The sequence below is a fragment of the Schistocerca piceifrons genome, chromosome 2, assembly GCF_021461385.2.
Source record: "Schistocerca piceifrons isolate TAMUIC-IGC-003096 chromosome 2, iqSchPice1.1, whole genome shotgun sequence".
NCBI classification, from domain to species: domain Eukaryota; kingdom Metazoa; phylum Arthropoda; class Insecta; order Orthoptera; family Acrididae; genus Schistocerca; species Schistocerca piceifrons.
In genome coordinates this window covers 282250128-282270903 of record NC_060139.1, presented here as the reverse complement: position 1 = coordinate 282270903, position 20776 = coordinate 282250128, and the positions used below count along the sequence as shown (strand labels likewise).

At 42.8% G+C, this 20776-nt stretch overlaps 1 protein-coding gene across 2 annotated transcripts in view; it reads left to right on the top strand.

The window, feature by feature from the left end:
• The window catches only part of LOC124776656, a 121237-nt gene that overhangs the window by 96467 nt on the left and 3994 nt on the right, over positions 1-20776 (top strand). Inside the window, exons 1-2 of one of the 2 annotated variants that reach the window (XR_007015646.1) lie at positions 5463-5619; positions 6639-6735. Coding sequence is in view for 1 of the 2 variants with exons in the window: in XM_047251747.1 (XP_047107703.1) it covers positions 6639-6735 (97 nt within the window). In the remaining variant the exon portion in view is untranslated. Of the gene's footprint in view, positions 1-5462; positions 5620-6638; positions 6736-20776 lie in introns of those variants that run through there. The other variant, XM_047251747.1, reaches the window with a different exon arrangement.

The window sequence follows — 20776 nt, the reverse complement described above, 5'->3', positions numbered from 1 at the left end:
GTGCCATATAGGCCTATCTAAAACACTTTTTGCTGGGAAAAAAGTGCTAGAACTGCAAGGTACATTCATAAAATGTGTAATGCATTGCAGACAAAAATTGTCTACCTAGTCTTTTAGTGCATATCACAGACGTGTGCTGTAATTGGGTTCAAAAAATTCGGGGGGGGGGGGGGGGAGGAGAGACATGTACTCTTATCCAAATTAAAATACAAATTGGAGCTCACTGAATAATTAAGTACATATACACTCCTGGAAATGGAAAAAAGAACACATTGACACCGGTGTGTCAGACCCACCATACTTGCTCCGGACACTGCGAGAGGGCTGTACAAGCAATGATCACACGCACGGCACAGCGGACATACCAGGAACCGCGGTGTTGGCCGTCGAATGGCACTAGCTGCGCAGCATTTGTGCACCGCCGCCGTCAGTGTCAGCCAGTTTGCTGTGGCATACGGAGCTCCAGCGCAGTCTTTAACACTGGTAGCATGCCGCGACAGCGTGGACGTGAACCGTATGTGCAGTTGACGGACTTTGAGCGAGGGCGTATAGTGGGCATGCGGGGGGCCGGGTGGACGTACCGCCGAATTGCTCAACACTTGGGGCATGAGGTCTCCACAGTACATCAATGTTGTCGCCAGTGGTCGGCGGAAGGTGCACGTGCCCGTCGACCTGGGACCGGACCGCAGCGACGCACGGATGCACGCCAAGACCGTAGGATCCTACGCAGTGCCGTAGGGGACCGCACCGCCACTTCCCAGCAAATTAGGGACACTGTTGCTCCTGGGGTATCGGCGAGGACCATTCGCAACCGTCTCCATGAAGCTGGGCTACGGTCCCGCACACCGTTAGGCAGTCTTCCGCTCACGTCCCAACATCGTGCAGCCCGCCTCCAGTGGTGTCGCGACAGGCGTGAATGGAGGGACGAATGGAGACGTGTCGTCTTCAGCAATGAGAGTCGCTTCTGCCTTGGTGCCAATGATGGTCGTATGCGTGTTTGGCGCCGTGCAGGTGAGCGCCACAATCAGGACTGCATACGACCGAGGCACACAGGGCCAACACCCGGCATCATGGTGTGGGGAGCGATCTCCTACACTGGCCGTACACCACTGGTGGTCGTCGAGGGGACACTGAATAGTGCACGGTACATCCAAACCGTCATCGAACCCATCGTTCTACCATTCCTAGACCGGCAAGGGAACTTGCTGTTCCAACAGGACAATGCACGTCCGCATGTATCCCGTGCCACCCAACGTGCTCTAGAAGGTGTAAGTCAACTACCCTGGCCAGCAAGATCTCCGGATCTGTCCCCCATTGAGCATGTTTGGGACTGGATGAAGCGTCGTCTCACGCGGTCTGCACGTCCAGCACGAACGCTGGTCCAACTGAGGCGCCAGGTGGAAATGGCATGGCAAGCCGTTCCACAGGACTACATCCAGCATCTCTACGATCGTCTCCATGGGAGAATAGCAGCCTGCATTGCTGCGAAAGGTGGATATACACTGTACTAGTGCCGACATTGTGCATGTTCTGTTGCCTGTGTCTATGTGCCTGTGGTTCTGTCAGTGTGATCATGTGATGTATCTGACCCCAGGAATGTGTCAATAAAGTTTCCCCCTCCTGGGACAATGGATTCACGGTGTTCTTATTTCAATTTCCAGGAGTGTATGTATTTAGATTAAGAAGAAAATATAAAAGTATGAAGCAGAGAGCCTGAAGACTTAACGGCATTTAGACACTTGACATATTTTATCTGGTTGTGTTTGCAAGTACTACATGTCAAATATCTTAACAAAATGTTGTATACACAATCCTGTGGGATGGAATCTCCCTTAGTATAGGTCGCCCAGGTTATAGTGGCCGATACGCATTGACGAGTTTGCAATCATTCTCAAACGATATTACAGAAATGATTCTGTAAAAAAAATCGTTTTTCCTGCACTTGTTGCTTTATGTGTCAGGTTCATTACGATGCGCCCATCATTTCGCTGATGTCCCAATTTATTGGGATATTTACATGGAAGTGAGAGACTGCGCGAAATTCGAAAAAGTTTGCAAGAGAAAACAATCTGACATAACGCACTCTTCTGCGATCGCACCGCGTCAGTGATAAAGCCAGAGTGAAATATCCACAACATCCTTCATATTTCATAAACTACTTGAGATATCGAAATGAGATTTTAGCAAATGATAGCATACAAAGAGAGTATTTTGCCGTATGGTTATTATGCAAAACTTCATTATATACCGTGTTAATCCACTAACTACAGACTTTTCCGATGAAACAATGTAATTTTTAAGGGCCACCTGTAGCTGGTGAAACGAGAAGTGCTCTATGTCTTGGCATTCGTATGACTTGTCCTCGATTCGTACACCGTCATTTCTTCTTACGAAATTGTGTAGAATACAACATGCTTTTACGATTATGTCTGAAAAACCGACGTCCACATCGATAGGCCGATGAAATATTCTCCATTTGTTAGCCAAAATCCCAAAAGTATCTCCACCATTCTACGAGCACGACGTAGGTTAGTCAAAAACACGCTGTTTCATTGTCAGAATTCTCTTATAATAAGGCTGCAGAATGTCTAGACAGTGCAAATGCTTCGCCTCCTACAAAATTAAAAGACTTAAGTTTCCTTCCTCGTCGTGAGGTAATTTTCGAGGATTTGGAAAGTTTGACTAATTATCTTTGTCTTTGAAAGGAGTTGGATTTCATGAATGCTTCAGAATGCCCACTCTCGCCGTAAGAGCGCACGGGTATCACTGTGGAACAACAGTCTACGTCCACTACACGCAAAAGTACTGTCGGGAAAAAAATCTTTTGATTATAAAACTCTGAGCTAGTGTTGGCGGGTTCCTTGCGTCTTGAATGCTATCCGTCCACAGCACTATTGTAATACGGAAAGTCGGTTCTGTCTAAAAACCGTATGGCAATAATTATCCAGTCATCCTGAGTTTTTTCTGCCATATGAAGAGGATGTATACATTTCCATAACTGTTCGCATGTATCCTGCACAATTTCTTTGATTAGAGTGGCTCCCAGCAGATACTCGTAGCGTAATGAGCGAAAGCTCTTTCCAATTACAAGACATCTGGGAGAAATAATTTTCAGTAACAGCATTAATGTTTAATCATAGGAACATTAGGCTACATACTTACAATAAAGTGTACGCAGTATTAATTTCATTTATGACAGGTAAAAAAGTTCAAAAGAAATGGAAGAATCTGAAGACTGTTTTGCGAGAGAACTGGCCTCACAAAAAAGCCTGTCTGGCGAGGCTGCAAGAAAACGGAGGAAATATCTGTACTTTGCTGCAATGTTATTTCTACTCCCTCCAATGGAAGACAGACTGACCACTAGCAACATCGAAGTTCTGGAAAACAAAAGTTATCTTCACAAAACGACAACAACGATGCAGCACAGAGCACAAAAGTAAGACACCCTACTAAAAGAGAAGCCAAGAATGTTGCTTCATACGAGGAATGTCTCTTAAATATATTGAAAGAGAAACAAAAGGAAGAACTTAAAGAAGACAAAATGAGGAATACAAGACATCAGCATCCACCAGTTTTCCACAGCATCCGAACATGCAGGGGCGATTCTAGAAGTCGGTCATTGGAAGGGAGGGGGGTTGGGGTTTGGGAGAATGGAATATCGCTTAACAAAATGCGAATTGGGGTCCTTCACCGATAAATTCGTAAAATTTAGTGTTGCTTAAAGTAGTTTTTGGTAACTGTTTTGGAGTTCATGGTAAAAAATGTGTTACGAGGGTAATCCGAAAAGTAAGGTATCATTTTTTTATAAGTACATACACCTGTTTATTTCTACAGTGGTTTACATCAGTTTACAGCTTGAACATTTAGCTGTTTTTCGACATAATCACCATTTCTCTCGATGCATTTTTGTAGACGCTGTGGCAGTTTTTGTATGCCCATGTCATATCAGGTAGCCGCCATGCTGTTCAGAAATTTATGAATCTCTTCTTTCACCTCGTCGTCGTCAGAACTGAATCGCGTTCCGGCCAAGCAAATGATAGTCACTGGGCGCCAAGTCAGGACTATAGGGTGGGTGGGTGGGTGATTGTCCCACTGAAACTGTTTGCAGGAGAGCAACGGTTTGCCGAGCGACGTGTGGGCGAGCGTTGTCATGGAGAATGTGTACGCGCTTGCTCAACATTCCTCTTCTTCGGTTCTGAATTGCCCGTTTGAGTTTTTTCAGAGTCTCACACTACCTTACAGCGCTTATTATAGTCCCAGCGATTCAGCTCCGACGACTAGTTGAAAGATGATGTTCATAACTTTCTGAACAGCATGGCGGCGAGTTGGTATGACATGGGCATACAAAAACTGCCACAGCGTCTACAAAAATGCTTCGACAGAAATGGTGATTATGTCGAAAAATAGCTAAATGTTCAAGCTGTAAACTGATGTAAACCATTGTAGAAATAAACATGTCTATGTATTTATAAAAAAAATAGACCTTACTTTTGGGATTTCCCTCGTAATAAAAATAAGACGCTCATTTCAAGTTAAATGATACTGATTGGTTTAGATAGTAAGCTATTTGCCGCTCTTATTCTTTTGTTAAAATGTGTTTTGAAAAAAATTGCAACCTGTATTGCTACATAAGTATAAAAAAATGATTGAATCTGTTGGAGTAATATATTAACTGATTTCTGAAGTCATTTTATCCAGTGTAACATGATACTCCATTGCCACCGCCCCTGCAAACATGCGTTATACCAACACTACTAGAGCAACTTATTCTCCAGCAACTTCATTCGCTCAGCCATATTCGTCAAATGTACTAAATGAAATAGAACCTCCACAAACCGTTTTTCTGTGCCCCTCTACAGACAACCGCAACAGCTCAGAAACTTCAGTGCGCAACTTGGTTTTGCACCTTTCACGGGAAACAAGCTCGCCAGCTTCGACTTGATAGTGATTTTCTTGATGTATCCGATCAGTAATGTAAAGTAATCATAGGCAATAAAAATTGTTGAATGAAATGATATGTGATTGCCTCAAGGTCAGTGATAACCACTTCTCAGGTGGTGCAGACTTCCTCTACGTTGTGTCTTGTTTTGTTATTTTCTGCCCTGTTGCTTGAGGCAGTGCGTCAAAAGTATTCTTAATCATTCGATTGTACTGAAAGCCTTTATTTATTTTTTGTAACTCCTCTTGTGATTTGTAAAACTGGCCTTTCACCAGTTAGAATTGGGTGCAACCAGTAACGATATCTGCGCCGTTTTCTCGTTCTTCGTAGCAAAAGCGCCACCAAACAATTGTTTCCACGAATGTCATGGCGATACCGTTACATGTTATGATACCGAGAGTACTTGCGATTTTCCTGGCGCTGACTGCGCATCCTGATGTACTTCAACAGCGGTTGTTTGTCGCGTCGACAGAAAAATCGCCCGTGCGTGCCTGGCTATTAATCGATCGAAACTTCAGCTCATATGCGACTTCAGCCCCGCGCATGTGCGTGAGCCTGCTGACAACAGCTCAATCGACCTGACCGTCAACTGTGCCTGGGCTTCTGGCGACGCTGAGGTAGATTTGTGTTCCGTTAGAAGCTGTCAACTGCAGGCGCAACGCGCGTAGATTTTCCAGCAGGTATGATTATAAGCTGAAGGTATTGCGTCAGATCGTAGGAAAAACGTGCATTAGAGGTTAAGTTTATTCGTGGCAAGGCACGCGGAGTTGTCTGTGATTTCTACTGCATGAAAGACGAATAACTGTAACTGCTAATACAAGAGTGTATGCGTTTAGTGATAACTGGGATACACGTGTGGCGGAGGTACGTTTAAAAATAGCCGAAAGGCACCAGTAACATATAAAATTTCACTTCCATGGTATTAAATATTTTACTGACGTCTTTAGGCTAATTTTTTAACTTACCTCTGTCGCGATATGTAGCTCATTATACTAATTTGTTCTTAAGAAGACGTTTCCATAAACCTTAAAGCCATGGTTAAAGGGTTTAAATAAACCATCCACTGTGCAAATGATAGGCATGAACATAAACCTTAAAGCCATGGTTAAAGGGTTTAAATAAATAATAATAATAATAATAATAATAATAGGCATGAAGAGTTCAGCAGAAGTGTAATCATTTCCTAATAGTGTAATCCACTCAAATAGCTTGGTCATATAACAGTCTGTAGCCCCAGACACGTATGCAGCAAAGAACGCAAGTGGTGAGAAAGTGTGTGGTAGTAAGAGAAAATATATCAAATCGTGCACCAAGCCAATAGTGTCATTCTGTTAGTTCTCCCAATCAGATGTATTTTAGACCATATATTTAATGTTGATTTTTGTGTTGGTTTAAGTAAAATGATAGTGGCGAAGGCTTTTTGCCATCTTAGTGATTATTATTGTTGACTTAAAACACTCCCTCTCCCACCACGCGCACACTATTTATCTCTTTGCCATAAAATCCCCGATGAAAACAAGTACCATAAGCAAATTTGTCCATTTCTGCTTCTCAACACACAGTCTACCAAATCTACCTGATGGCACACTGACCACGATTTCCGTTTCTTGTTTGCATTGAAATTCTAATTGGTAGGCAATTCTAAAGCTGTAAAAGTTTTAATACAATGAAGACAATGAAATAGTTAAATATGTTTCAGGGCATCTGTTGCTACTCTTCAGGATATGATTGACATCATTGATGATATGGAGTGTCAGCAAATTAAGGAAAAAATTGAAGAAATACTTCCACTGTTGGTAAGTCATTGTCTTTTATTAACATAACTTATTTTGTTGTTGTCATCTTTGGCCCTAAAACAGATTTGATACAGCTTTCCATGCTACTCTATCTTGTGCAAGCCACATCCTCTGCGAGTAACTGAGCGAGGTCGTGCAGTGGTTAGCGCACTGGACTCTCATTCGGGAGGACGACGGTTCAGTCCCGTCTCCGGCCATCCTGATTTAGGTTTTCCGTGATTTCCCTAAATCGTTTCAGGCAAATGCCGGGATGGTTCCTTTGAAAGGGCACGGCCGATTTCCTTCCCAATCCTTCCCTAACCCGAGCTTGTGCTCCGTCTCTAATGACCTCACACTAACCACCACCATCCTCTGCGAGTAACGTCTACAACTTATGTCCTTCTGAATGTACTTACTGTATTAATCTCTTGGTCTCCTCCTATGATTTTTACCCTCCACAGTTCCATCAGATACTGAATTGGTGATCCCTTGATGTCTCTGAATGTGTCCTGTCAACTTATCCCTTCTTTTAGTCAGGTTGTGGCACAAATTTCTTTTTTCCAGATGCTATTCAGTACCTCATCATTAGCTACGCAATTCACCCATCTAATCTTCAGCATTCTTCTGCAGCACGTCACTGCAAAAGCTTCTGTTCACGTCCATACTACATCCCATACAAATATGCACAGAAAGGACTTACTAGTACTTATATTTATTTTTAAGAACAACAAATTTCTCCTTTTCCAAAATACTTTTCTTGCCATTGCCAGTCTACATTTTATAGCTCTCTTTCGGCCACCATCAGTTATTTTGCTGCACAAATGGCAAAACTCATCTACTATTCATGCCCCATTTCCTAATGTGGAGTCAACACAGTCAATTGGGTTGTGCATATTCCATCGCACAGGTGACAAGAAGATAGCCTTTGGTCATATTTTATGCTGTGATGGAAATAGCAGGAATCGATGCTCAAATCATTTTTCATGCACAAAAGGGGAAATCCGAAAGGAAGAAAACGATTTTCTTGAAAGATTTTGCAGTTTCTCATTTTGAAGCCTCGGCTTGTGGAACGAGCTAAGATTCTTTCACTTCCTGCCAACATACCAACTGTCCTCAAGAAATACAAAAACCAGGGGTTGAAAGAATTGAGAGGAGCCTTCCATCAAGACAAGACGATGGTGAGTGACATGTGGATGAGCAAATGCCACCTCTACTACCATAAGGTGTGGCTCATGTCATAGTTTAGTTTGCAAAGGACATGTGAAAACTTCCCATACCTGTGAGAAACGCCAACAGTTCTTGAAAATATGCAAGACAATTGACTCTGCAGATCACAAATAAATTTGTGATAACTGATACTGCCTAGACGTAGAAAACCTGTGTCATTTTATATTGTAGTAACTGTGTTGCTGTGTTTAAGAAAAGTATTGGGTAGATTAATATATGTCAGCGACAATGGCATCTTGAGTGATATAGTGAAAGTTTATTTTTACTATTGTTTAACTGAACAATGATTTAAATCACACAACACAAGCTAATTTTAACATTGTTTAATTAGATTAAAACTGTGATGTAGCTCATACATCTTTACCTTGGTAACATAAAGACAGTATATTCTTCACACATGTGCAAAGTTTGCTGCATTCCTGCTTGGATTATGTAAAATGACTCACCCACTCAATGGTTAATTCCTTTTTTTTTGTCTTTTACAGGTTTTAGGTGCAGTGTGAAGCACAAATTAACATGTATTTGTCACTTGAATATCTTTCTTCTAGTAAAAGTGATTTCTCTTTCTTGTGATTCACTTGCAGTTTGATTACTGCCATATTACATCCAGTTTTTTCTTTCACCATAATGTGAATCTTATTTGACCTCACACATAAATTGACTTCATTGTGAACCAATCTCCCTGTTCTCGGCTGTGCGGGATTAGCCGAGCGGTCTAAGCCGCTGCAGTCATGGACTGTGCAGCTGGTCCCGGCAGAGGTTAGAGTCCTCCATCGTGTGTGTGTGTGTGTGTGTGTGTGTGTGTGTTTTTTTTTTTTTCCCCCCCCCCTTGGGATAATTTTGGTTAAATAGTGTGTAAGCTTAGGGAACGATGACCTTAGCAGTTAAGTCCCATAAGATTTCACACACATTTGAACTTTTTTTCTTCTCTCTGTTCTCTCACAGAACTGTAAAATATTCATCCTTGAAGACATGAATAATCTACCTTATATATGCTTTAACATATACGCATTGTTCAAACTAAAATAAGATTTATATAATGCTTACATATAATCATCGTCAAAAATTATATCGTAATGTGTTCTGCCCCCAAAACCCTTGTTTCTAATGACCTTGATGTCAACAGAACTTTAAATCTTAATCTTTGTTCCTTTTACCAGAATTATTGGTCCAGCCATCTGTTTCTTGATTATCACACATTTCTTCTTGCACGTTTAAGCATGATGTTCATCAGACTGTTTGAAATTCCGTCCACATCCAGTCTTGTAATATATTCCTTCCATTTCTTTTGTATTTCATTATTGCTTTATTAAGATAAAATATCTATTTCTCTTGTTTCCTTCTGATGTCTTTTCTTCTGTGTCAGGTAAGGCATAGCCTGCTATTAATAAACCTTTCTGTGGTTTCTTCTCATCTGGCCTATTATCTAGTTTGTGTTAAACACCTGCTCCCATGCAGCAGTGTTGGCCCTGCCATTATTTTGTAGAATTTAAGTTATCCTTCTCATTTGTTGCCCTGGAAGCTCCTTTAAATTGCTCCATATAGAATGTGAAATATTTGTAACTTTGTTTGTTACATTACCTAAATCACATAATTACAAAGTACAAGGGGATGCTGAAAAGTAATGCATCCAAAATTTTTACGTGAAAATGCTAAAAGCTTTTTAAGTAAAATAAAAATTAACAACATTCCACATCTTTATTCTTCATTTCCACATACTTACTTCTCAATGAAATCACCCTGGTAATGAACATATTTCTCACAATGAGAGACCAATTTCTTGTTACCATCACTGTAAAATGGTTGAATTTGTTGACGAGCCACAACCTCACCTGCTTGCACCGCTTCAGCACTATCAAAGTGAAGTCCTTGAAGATGTTCTTTAGTTTTGGAAGCAGAGGAGAATCAGATGGGCCCACGGCATTGGATTGTTGCAGTTTAGAGCCCTTTAGGGGCAGAGGCTGCAGATACGGAGAATAAAAATGTAGAATATTATTAATGCTTGTTTCATTTACAAATCTTTAAGAGTTTTCACATTAAAAAATTGGAGGTATTACTTTTCAGCACACCCTTGTAAATGAACTTCTTGAGCTGTTCTGTTCTGTTCTGAGTCACCAGTAGGCAAATACGAATAAATGACTGAAAATGTGGTGTAGATGAATCCTTGTACAGAGCCATCACACACCGCCCTGGGCAACAACACAGTGCTGGCACTGCAGCTCTGCGGGGGTTAGGTGTTTTTGAGTTGAGCGGATGAGGGGAGAAAGGTGGTGGAGAATGAGATGGTGGACTGAGGAAGTGTGGTTGATTGTTGACAGGAGAGGCAGCACACTGTGGCCAAGAACAGAGTGAGTGCAACTACAAGGGTTTTGACAAGCTGTGCCATCTGGATCCTTCCCAACAACACTGGCTTGTCGTTATGTAGGTGGGAATTGTTTATTCAACACATTCATGAGTCCCTAACCCTCTTGGGTTCAATCTCCACTGGCCATTGTCATGTAACCACTACCACCCACGGCCCGGGACCATCATGCCCTCACACCCACCTCTCCTCAGTCCCCTTCTTCCTCTGTTTGCCTCCTGATCCATTCCTCTGCGCCATTGTGTGCTTCACACAACTCTCTCTGCTTGCACCCAGTATGAGCTCCCTAGTACCACACTCATACCCTGTCCACTGTTTCTCCCTGCCAGCTGTTGGCAACCCTTACCCCTCTGTCCCACTCTCCACCTCTGTCTTTTCAAGTGTCTGTCAGTGACTCAATGCCTCAACTTTATATAAATAGTTAATTTTCTCATTCCATTATTTATATCCCACCAGTGATGTACAGTTACCATGTTGACTTGTTTTGTTAATAACTACCTACCTTGACCCAGATTGACCAGCTTTTCTCTGAATGCAATCAGTTTAGTCATTGTTGCAGAGATGCTTGATTGGTATTCCTGTGCTATTTCAGTAAACATGTGCAGCACTCATTTCAGATCTTTTTCTGTGTCTGCCAAAATCACCAACTTATTCATAAATAACATTGTGTTTAGAGTGACATGCAGTGATCACATGACATTTCGTCATTTGTCAGACCTCAAATAAAGCTATCTTTAATGTGCAAATTACCACAGTACCTAAATGATGCTAGTGCAGGTTGTGGAGTGTAGTTCCCTTGGTCATATGTTTTCTTGTTGAGTTCTTTTAAAACAGATGAGCTTTAAGGTGCGATTCCGAACACAACCGCAGACCGCACCGACCAGCTGCAGGCGGCACCACTGGTTGCCATTGTTTGCAATGTGAGGCATGCTGAACGCGGCGACAGCGTTGTCTGCCGCCGTATACCTGCTTCGGCAGCAGACCGCACATCCGGTCAGGGACCAGTAGTGCCGCTGCCGCCGAACCGCATAGCGACCGGAGACTGCTTTTACTGGCCGAACATACCCACATTTGTGCCTGGCAAACACTTTGGTGGAGGTATATTAAACTCCTTCGCGGCTATTTTCTTGCCCATGGCCGATTTCTGAAATGTACCGTTATCAGATTCTTTTCCGTAAGCGCTGACATCAACGCTAATGAATATACAATTTGCGTCCACAATAGCCAGCAGAACAACTGAAAGAAAATCTTTGTGTTTAAAAAACAGAGATCCACTTTTCTCTGGTGCCCTTATGCGAACATGTTTTCCATCTATAGTGCCTACACAATTAGGTATATTGCATTTAAGCCAAAATTCTTCTTCAATACGTCTGAAATCTGATTCAGTAGAAGGCAGCATCAACATGGGCAGCAGCCTTATTCTTAATATCTTCAAAACATTTTTGACAACTCTTGATGTGTAAGGTGGTGATATACGATAGGCAAACGATAAAGACCGGTAACTTTCGCCTGTGGCCAAGAATCTGAAACAAACGAAAACATACAGCTAATATAATTTCCATTTACAGGTGATGACTGTAAGAAGAAGTGGAAATTTTTAAGGGACGGTTACCAGAGGTTCAAGAAGAAAAGCAAATTAGGAACGGGCTCTGCTGCCTCAAAAAATTCAAAAACAAAAGACACAAACAGCTATCGTTCCTTGACAGTGTTGCACAACGCAGATCTGGAGGAACAAATATTACATTGACATCATCAAAGACAACAATACAAGAAAGCCTAGAAGAGAGTGGAGATCGAACTCGTCAACTGGACCTGTCGGCATCACAGGAAGAAGACAAGGCAGAAATACCTACAATAGGAAATAGTGGTGAAACATCTGTAGTAACAAACGATGAACATTATGTGCCAGCATGGAAAAGAAAACGCAGTAAAGTTTGTAGTAATGATGATACAATATTACAAATGTGGAAAGAAAGGGAGGAAATGAGGCAAAATTTACTAAAAACATTTATGGAACACAAAGATGATGATATTGACTTATTTTTCCGTCACATCAGCACAGTTGTAAGGAGTTTACCTCCAGTTTATAAGGCAGAAGCCAAAATAAAAATTAGTATGATCGTTTCTGATTATGAAATAATGGCTGCACAGTGCAACACACATCAGCCAAGTGATAACAGCAGCCCTTCAACCTCCACAACTCTCTCACAAAGTCTTGGAACTGCAGCACAATCTAATAATGTATAACATTTTGTGGACTTACCTCAGTGTCAAATATAATTTTTCTTCTTCACTTATTGCGTTTCTTAGGCACTGTGCCATTATGTCATTAAATTGTCTTTTATTTAAACGGCAGTAGCTCCCGAAGATATTTTCATCACCTAACAAATGTCTTTTTATCAGTGCTGTGTAACTACCTTGTGCAGTTCTACTTTATATAAAGGCATTACCAGCTTTCGTTTTTTCCTGGAATGCAACAATAAAATGTCATCGTCTTCCTCTTCCAACAACAGTGGTGGTGTTAACAGACATCTCGCCTCGCGCACTTGTTCCCGGCAACTGCACAGCTTGTCTGTCGCTGCGTTCCGCAACCCACTGACAGCAGGCGGCAGCGTTGCCATCTGTCTTCTGTAGCCACAGTCGGTCGCTGTCGCCGTGTTTGGAATCACACCTTTAGTGTGTTACATTAGAGTGGCAGGCTGTAAACTCCATCTCTGGTCAGAAAGAGTACGCAGCAAACTCCGTGATTTCAGCCACTCTGATTTATTGTTGTTCATGCTGCTATTGCATCAGAAGACTGTTTCCATGCAGATCTCTATGCTAGTCCAGTCCGTGCAAGTATTTCATCTCTGCAGAACTACTGCTACTGACAAGCATTATAACCTGCTTACAGTAGCAAAGTTTCATTTCATTTCACTCCCATATAAAGCTACATCCCAGAGACGTAGCTTCATAACACTTTAAACTGATTTTCAGTACTAAGTATTCTCAGTTTGACTGATTGTGTGCAGAACACCTGGACGCACACTACTATATTAAATACCAGCAGATTTCTGTTTCATCTTGCTGTTACCAGTCCGATGCATTTTATGTCTTCTTTTCTTCGGTATCACCCAACTTCATTTGGCTACAGTCCATTATCTTTATTTTACTTTGATTGGTAACCTCTTTAGATGATTGTGTCTACCGTGTGTAACTGATACTCTAAATCATTTGCCTTCTCTGACATAATTATGTTGTCGGCAAACACTAAAAGTTAGTATTGCTTCTCCCCGAACTTCTGTTTCTTTTATTGTTTGCCCTGGTGCCGATTGAATAACAGTTAGGTGACACCCTGTCCTGTAACAGCACTAGAGACTACATTGTCTTTATGTATATTCATCCACATGTCTACTCTCCAGTCACACAAGCTGTCTGGCAGTGGGTTCATCGAACCACCTTCGTACGCCGAACAGCATGTGGGGAAAAAATGAATGATTAAATATTTCTGCTCTAGTTCTAGTTTTGGTATTTTATTATGGTGATCCTATTTCCCTACATAAGTGGGCATCAAAAAAATATTTTCATATTTGGACAAGGAAGCCATTGATTGAAAGTACATGAAAAGATCTCACCACAGTAAAAAGTCTTTGTTTTAATGATTGCCATCACAACTTGGGCATCATATCTGGGACACTCTTTTCCCAATTTTGTGATAATACAAAATGAGCTGCCCTTATTTACACTTTTGTGATGTCCTGTCAATCCATTGTGATAAGTCAGCAGCACCTCAGAGCATAGTGTTTAGATTATGAATTGTTTTGAGCTTCTAACAATTAGAAGCAACTTATTTTTTATTTATTATGTGCATTTTTGTCTGAATTTTTAAATTTCGTGGTTTATTTGTGTGTCTAGTAGCCACAATTCTGTATTATTAAAAATGTTTAGTGTATATTTCTGTCTCTAGCTCGGCTAGGGACTGTGAATGCTGTGCTCAGTTGCAAACTTAATTGGTGACTCTTTGCTCACAGCTCCAAGGGGCACTGGCTTCAGTCACGCAGCTTCAGGCTGTTGTCAGTGAGCATTGCTGTGTGTGTGGTAGGGGGAGGGGGGGGGGGGAAGGGAGGCGGTTGCAAGACACATTGAGAACATCCCTCGCATCTCCTGACTGGTCTACCACAGTGACTGCCCCGGTTACTGCCCACATTAAGGATGATCCCTCACTCTTGGTCAGTGGGCAGTGATTTCAAGGTATGACGGGCAATGAAAGACTTTCCATGGGACCATTCAAAGAGCCTCTCCAGTTCATCTGACAAACAGGTTTCATGTGCTACCTGTAACTGATAAAGATGCTGAGCCAAATGCAGTCAATCGCTCTGTTTCAGAGGAAGTCTCTTGACCTGCAAGATGTGCCCATTAACGGGGGAAGGGAGTGAGTCCAGTGGTAGGTGCATAATGCAGTCCCTTAGATTTGTAGCTGTGTAGAATGGGAAGTAGTTCACTGTGCATATGGTGGAGTCATCACAGGAGTGAAGAGTCATTCTGGATGCCATGAAAAGCACAGAGATACAGCTAACTGCTGGTGGTGGCTCGTGTCTGTACTAATGATGTGTGTCACTTCAGATCGAAAGAGATTCTCTGTGGTTTCTGGCGCCAACCTGAAGTGGTAAAGACTGCCAGTCTTGCTTGTGGGACCTAGGCAGAGTTCACCATTTGCAGCAGTATCAAGAGGACAAATTTCGGACATTTGGAACAGAGCCAGTTGAGTATCTGAATAGGAGACTCGCATGGTTCTGTGAGCATCTGGGCAGCGTGTTCCCTGGCTCACACAATGGGGTAGTAGGATTTTTGATTTCACTGAATAGATCACTGGTACATTACAGACAGGTGGCAGCTACATGGGTAGCAGGGGCTGTGACCTGAGCTGATTTTAGGTTAGTGTGTCTCACAATAGTACAAAAAGTGCTTCGGTATGGGGCAAACACAGAATGAGGGTAGACCTAGGAACATTTGGTACTGTGGTTGTAAATTGACATAGTTACGTTGGGAAAGAACCATGGCTCCAAGCACTAATAGTGTGCTGAAGCTCAAATTCTTATAGGTCTTGAAAGCTAGCTAAAGTCAGAGGTAAGTTCAGTCACAATTTCTACAAAAGGCGCAACAGTGTTCATAAACGTATATTAGATACAGTTGGTGGTGATGTGTTCGTTGCAATTCGACAGTTTCAATTATATTACAATTGAAGTAGCTACTTCCTGCGAGTTAGTATTGGGAGAGCTTATATTTGACAATGGGAATAAATTAATAGTTGGTTTCTTTCGCCAACCCGCTGTCTTGGATGATAGAGTTGTTGAAAAATACGTCATTTCAAATAGATACTCCACTCTCAAAATTATAGTTGCTTACTGACTTCACCCTCATAGTGTGCTGCTCTCTGCCAATTCACCAATCTTTTTCTCCACTCTCCTCTTCTCCTTATCTCCTCCCCAATTCCCCTCTCCCCTCTCTTTATCTGCTCCCCATTTCTCCGTCTCCTCCTCTCCTCTTCTGCTTCCCGTGTCCCTGTCTCATCCTCTCCTCTTCTCCTCCCCGTTTCCTCCTCTTCTCCTACTCTGCTGCCCGTCTCCTTCTCTCCTTGTCTCCTTCTCTCCTTGTCTCCTCCTCTCCTTGTCTCCTCCTCCTCTCCTTGTCTCCTCCTCCTCTCCTTGTCTCCTCCTCCTCTCCTTGTCTCCTCCTCCTCTCCTTGTCTCCTCCTCCTCTCCTTGTCTCCTCCTCCTCTCCTTGTCTCCTCCTCCTCTCCTTGTCTCCTCCTCCTCTCCTTGTCTCCTCCTCCTCCTCTCCTTGTCTCCTCCTCTTCTCCTTGTCTCCTCCTCTTCTCCTTGTCTCCTCCTCCTCTTCTCCTTGTCTCCTCCTCCTCCTCTCCTTGTCTCCTCCTCCTCCTCTCCTTGTCTCCTCCTCCTCCTCTCCTTGTCTCCTCCTCCTCCTCTCCTTGTCTCCTCCTCCTCCTCTCCTTGTCTCCTCCTCCTCCTCTCCTTGTCTCCTCCTCCTCCTCTCCTTGTCTCCTCCTCCTCCTCTCCTTGTCTCCTCCTCCTCCTCTCCTTGTCTCCTCCTCCTCCTCCTCTCCTTGTCTCCTCCTCCTCCTCCTCTCCTTGTCTCCTCCTCCTCCTCCTCCTCTCCTTGTCTCCTCCTCCTCCTCCTCCTCTCCTTGTCTCCTCCTCCTCCTCCTCCTCTCCTTGTCTCCTCCTCCTCCTCCTCCTCTCCTTGTCTCCTCCTCCTCCTCCTCCTCTCCTTGTCTCCTCCTCCTCCTCCTCCTCTCCTTGTCTCCTCCTCCTCCTCCTCCTCTCCTTGTCTCCTCCTCCTCCTCCTCCTCTCCTTGTCTCCTCCTCCTCCTCCTCCTCCTCCTCCTCCTCCTCCTCCTTGTCTCCTCCTCCTCCTCCTCTCCTTGTCTCCTCCTTGTCTCCTCCTCCTCCTCCTCTCCTTGTCTCCTCCTCCTCCTCCTCCTCCTCTCCTTGTCTCCTCCTCCTCCTCCTCCTCCTCTCCTTGTCTCCTCCTCCTCCTCCTCCTCCTCTCCTTGTCTCCTCCTCCTCCTCCTCCTCCTCTCCTTGTCTCCTCCTCCTCCTCCTCCTCCTCTCCTTGTCTCCTCCTCCTCCTCCTCCTCTCCTTGTCTCCTCCTCCTCCTCCTCCTCTCCTTGTCTCCTCCTCCTCCTCCTCCTCTCCTTGTCTCCTCCTCCTCCTCCTCCTCTCCTTGTCTCCTCCTCCTCCTCCTCCTCTCCTTGTCTCCTCCTCCTCCTCCTCCTCTCCTTGTCTCCTCCTCCTCCTCCTCCTCTCCTTGTCTCCTCCTCCTCCTCCTCCTCTCCTTGTCTCCTCCTCCTCCTCCTCCTCTCCTTGTCTCCTCCTCCTCCTCCTCCTCCTCTCCTTGTCTCCTCCTCCTCCTCCTCCTCCTCTCCTTGTCTCCTCCTCCTCCTCCTCCTCCTCTCCTTGTCTCCTCCTCCTCCTCCTCCTCCTCTCCTTGTCTCCTCCTCCTCCTCCTCCTCCTCCTCCTCTCCTTGTCTCCTCCTCCTCCTCCTCCTCCTCCTCCTCTCCTTGTCTCCTCCTCCTCCTCCTCCTCCTCCTCCTCTCCTTGTCTCCTCCTCCTCCTCCTCCTCCTCCTCCTCTCCTTGTCTCCTCCTCCTCCTCCTCCTCCTCCTCCTCTCCTTGTCTCCTCCTCCTCCTCCTCCTCCTCCTCCTCTCCTTGTCTCCTCCTCCTCCTCCTCCTCCTCCTCCTCTCCTTGTCTCCTCCTCCTCCTCCTCCTCCTCCTCTCCTTGTCTCCTCCTCCTCCTCCTCCTCCTCTCCTTGTCTCCTCCTCCTCCTCCTCCTCCTCTCCTTGTCTCCTCCTCCTCCTCCTCCTCCTCCTCTCCTTGTCTCCTCCTCCTCCTCCTCCTCCTCCTCTCCTTGTCTCCTCCTCCTCCTCCTCCTCCTCCTCTCCTTGTCTCCTCCTCCTCCTCCTCCTCCTCCTCTCCTTGTCTCCTCCTCCTCCTCCTCCTCCTCCTCTCCTTGTCTCCTCCTCCTCCTTCTCCTCCTCCTCCGCTCCCCGTCTCTCCACAGCCTTCCAACATTCACCTGGCAGACTCATCTTACTTACTTCTAGTTCTTGCATGCTGCGCGAGGCAATGCTGACTTCCGTTCCCCCCACACATATCCTACTATCCCTCCCCCATTTCCACCCCACTCTGGATTGCTGCTTTCATTCAACGCAATTGTTGTAGTCTGGCTAGAGCATCCGAATGTAGCAACCGTGTGTGTGTGCGTGTGTGTGTGTGCTTGCTTTTGTTTGTTTGTTTTTACCTTCCTTTTTTTTTGAAAAAGGATTTGGCCAAAAGCTCGGTGTGTAACAGTCTTTTCATTGTGCCTGTCTGCAACTCAATGTGTCATCTCTACGGTGAATAGCAATCTATCCTTTTCATAGTTGTTAATGTTGATTAGTCTTCTTGCTGAGTCCTTAGAATTTCTTGCTCCTGTTTTCTAATTTCTGCATGTTTTAGAATGCCCCCAGCAGTTGTGGTCTCTAATGGGGTTAGGGCTTCTGGTATAAGAGATCTATTCTAATATCACAGTTTTGCATTGTCTAATTAACAAATTTCCAGTTAGTGGTTCCGTGTAATTCTAAATGCCCTTTGAAGTTTCATGGCTTTTCTAGACTTGTGCTACTGTCCAACTCTTTTTGGCAGTATGATCCCTCAAAGGTTTTTGAAGGAGAATACCTGTATATTCACCTTGTATTCCATCTTTAGTTTAATTTTCCTGCTGTTTCTGTACAGATTTTCCGTTTAAAGGGTTTACTTATATCTGCAGGCCTGTCGTTGTTGCTATTTAGTGTAGTTTTCCTGTGTCATGTTGTTTTTTATTTAGACTTGGTCACTGCCAAATTGTCAGCAAATGCATTTTGCATTCAGAATTTCCAATGTTTGTTCTGGAAAAAGTTATAAGTTATTAGGAGAGTTATCAAAATGCACTAAGTTAAATAGCAAGGGATGAGATCATCATCATCTTCTTCTTCTTGAGCACCTGTACATATATTAAAAAGCTCAGATTTAACCAAGAAATTGTACTTTTGATGTTAGATTTTTAAGATTCTGGTAGACTTGTCTTCCTGTCCACTCTGAGCACTTCTATACTGCCACAAACAGTTGGTCTGTTGATAGTAATAGACATTCTTAAATTCTACAAAGGTGACATTTGTGCTTGTACATTTTTGGATCCTTAACATTATTTTAGGTTACATATCTATTCTGTGCACAGTTGACTCGTATTGAATTCTGCCATTATTTTAAATATATTATATTTTGTGAGATTAATTATATCTTCTATGTGCAATACTGTACATCACTGGAATATTGAGAGTGTTTCTGCATAAGTACTTCAAGGTTTCTGTGTTGTCATAGTAATGTGTGAAACTGTTGTCATAGGTTAGTTAAACTGGAAGTGAGAGTTGTAACTTTCAGTGTGGCAGTATCTTCTTTATGTTTGTGAGATCATTATTCCATTGGACTTTGTATCTAACTTAGTTAAAATTATTTTTAGAATCCACAATTGCTGCACCACATTTCTGTGAATAAATTATGGTGTTACTGTTAACAAATAGTAGAGTCATTGACCACATTAAATGACCACCTTCATTGCTCAGTATACAGAATAATAGTATCTGTCACAAGTTCATTTTCTATCTTTCACACGATTCGTAGTGTGGCTCGGTGACTCACAAGGAGATCCTCATGTGTGGGATTGACTCTTTGAAGCAATATATATCGTGATAGAGGTTAGGGTCCCAGGCATCTCACTCTGGTGGTCTGTCATTGGCAATTAGTCAGTGGAAAAAAAATTTGGAATTTCACATTGTCCTTCCAGAGCCTAAAGGAGCAGATAGTTTGTTGGGTTTTTATCCTGTCAGATGCTGACAATTTTTCTTTTATTTTAAATCTTTATGGAAATGACTGATAATCATTTTCATTCACTTGATTGGTTTAAATTTTTTTTATTTTTTATTTTTATTTTTTTAATTTAAAATCAAATGTCACGTACGTTTATAGGTTGTATTAAGTGTTTCATTTGCTCTTACTTTCTTTTACAATCACACTTTTTATATTTGGAATATTTTTATTTATCCATCATAATATTTTAATATTTGAAAATTCCAATCTATTTATACTGGCTGCGCAGTGCTGTGGAAAATGTATTTCTCGTTGCATATGTAAATTATTTTTATGGTAATTGTTGTACAAACATTTTAAACATAAATTCTTGTTGCACTGTGGACAAAATTATTGAGGTGAAGAATGAAATGAAAGAAGGGACTATAAATACACCAAAAATCAAGCAAAATGAGGAATAGAAAATGATTGCAATAACATGGATGAAAATATAAGATGATAAAATGGAAGAAATTCAATTGAAGTTAATACATAACATACATATTTTAGATAGCATGCACAAAGACTTAAAAATCATCTGGAAGAAAAAATAGGAGGAACTTAGATAATATGATGATTTAATATGGTGTAACAAAAAGATTGGTGTAATCAATTTGTTTCAGTATCATAACTGCTTCACCAAACCAGATACGTGGTGTTATGTCTTACCTAGTGCGTCTTAATGTAACGTTAAGAGAGTAATGGGGGCAGGTCGGTCTGTACTTGTCTTACACTATTCTGCCGAGTTCGCTCACATTCACGCGCAGAAATGATGATGTCGTACTCCTGGTGATTGTGTCGAAATGTTTATGTCTACGGTTGGCTTGTGTTAATACTTCTGTGTGCTTGAGCAGTGCTGGGCTATAACGAGTTTGGAAAATTTTCTCTCTCCTGTTCCCATATGATCTGGGTGCATAAGAGATTGATGATTGCATTGCTTAAGAGGCATCTGTTCTTAACACAAGAAGTTTAATTATAAAGTCCTAGTTTCAAAATGCTTAAAAAAAAGGCAACACTGCCCAGATTGATGTCTAATTTGAATGGAAG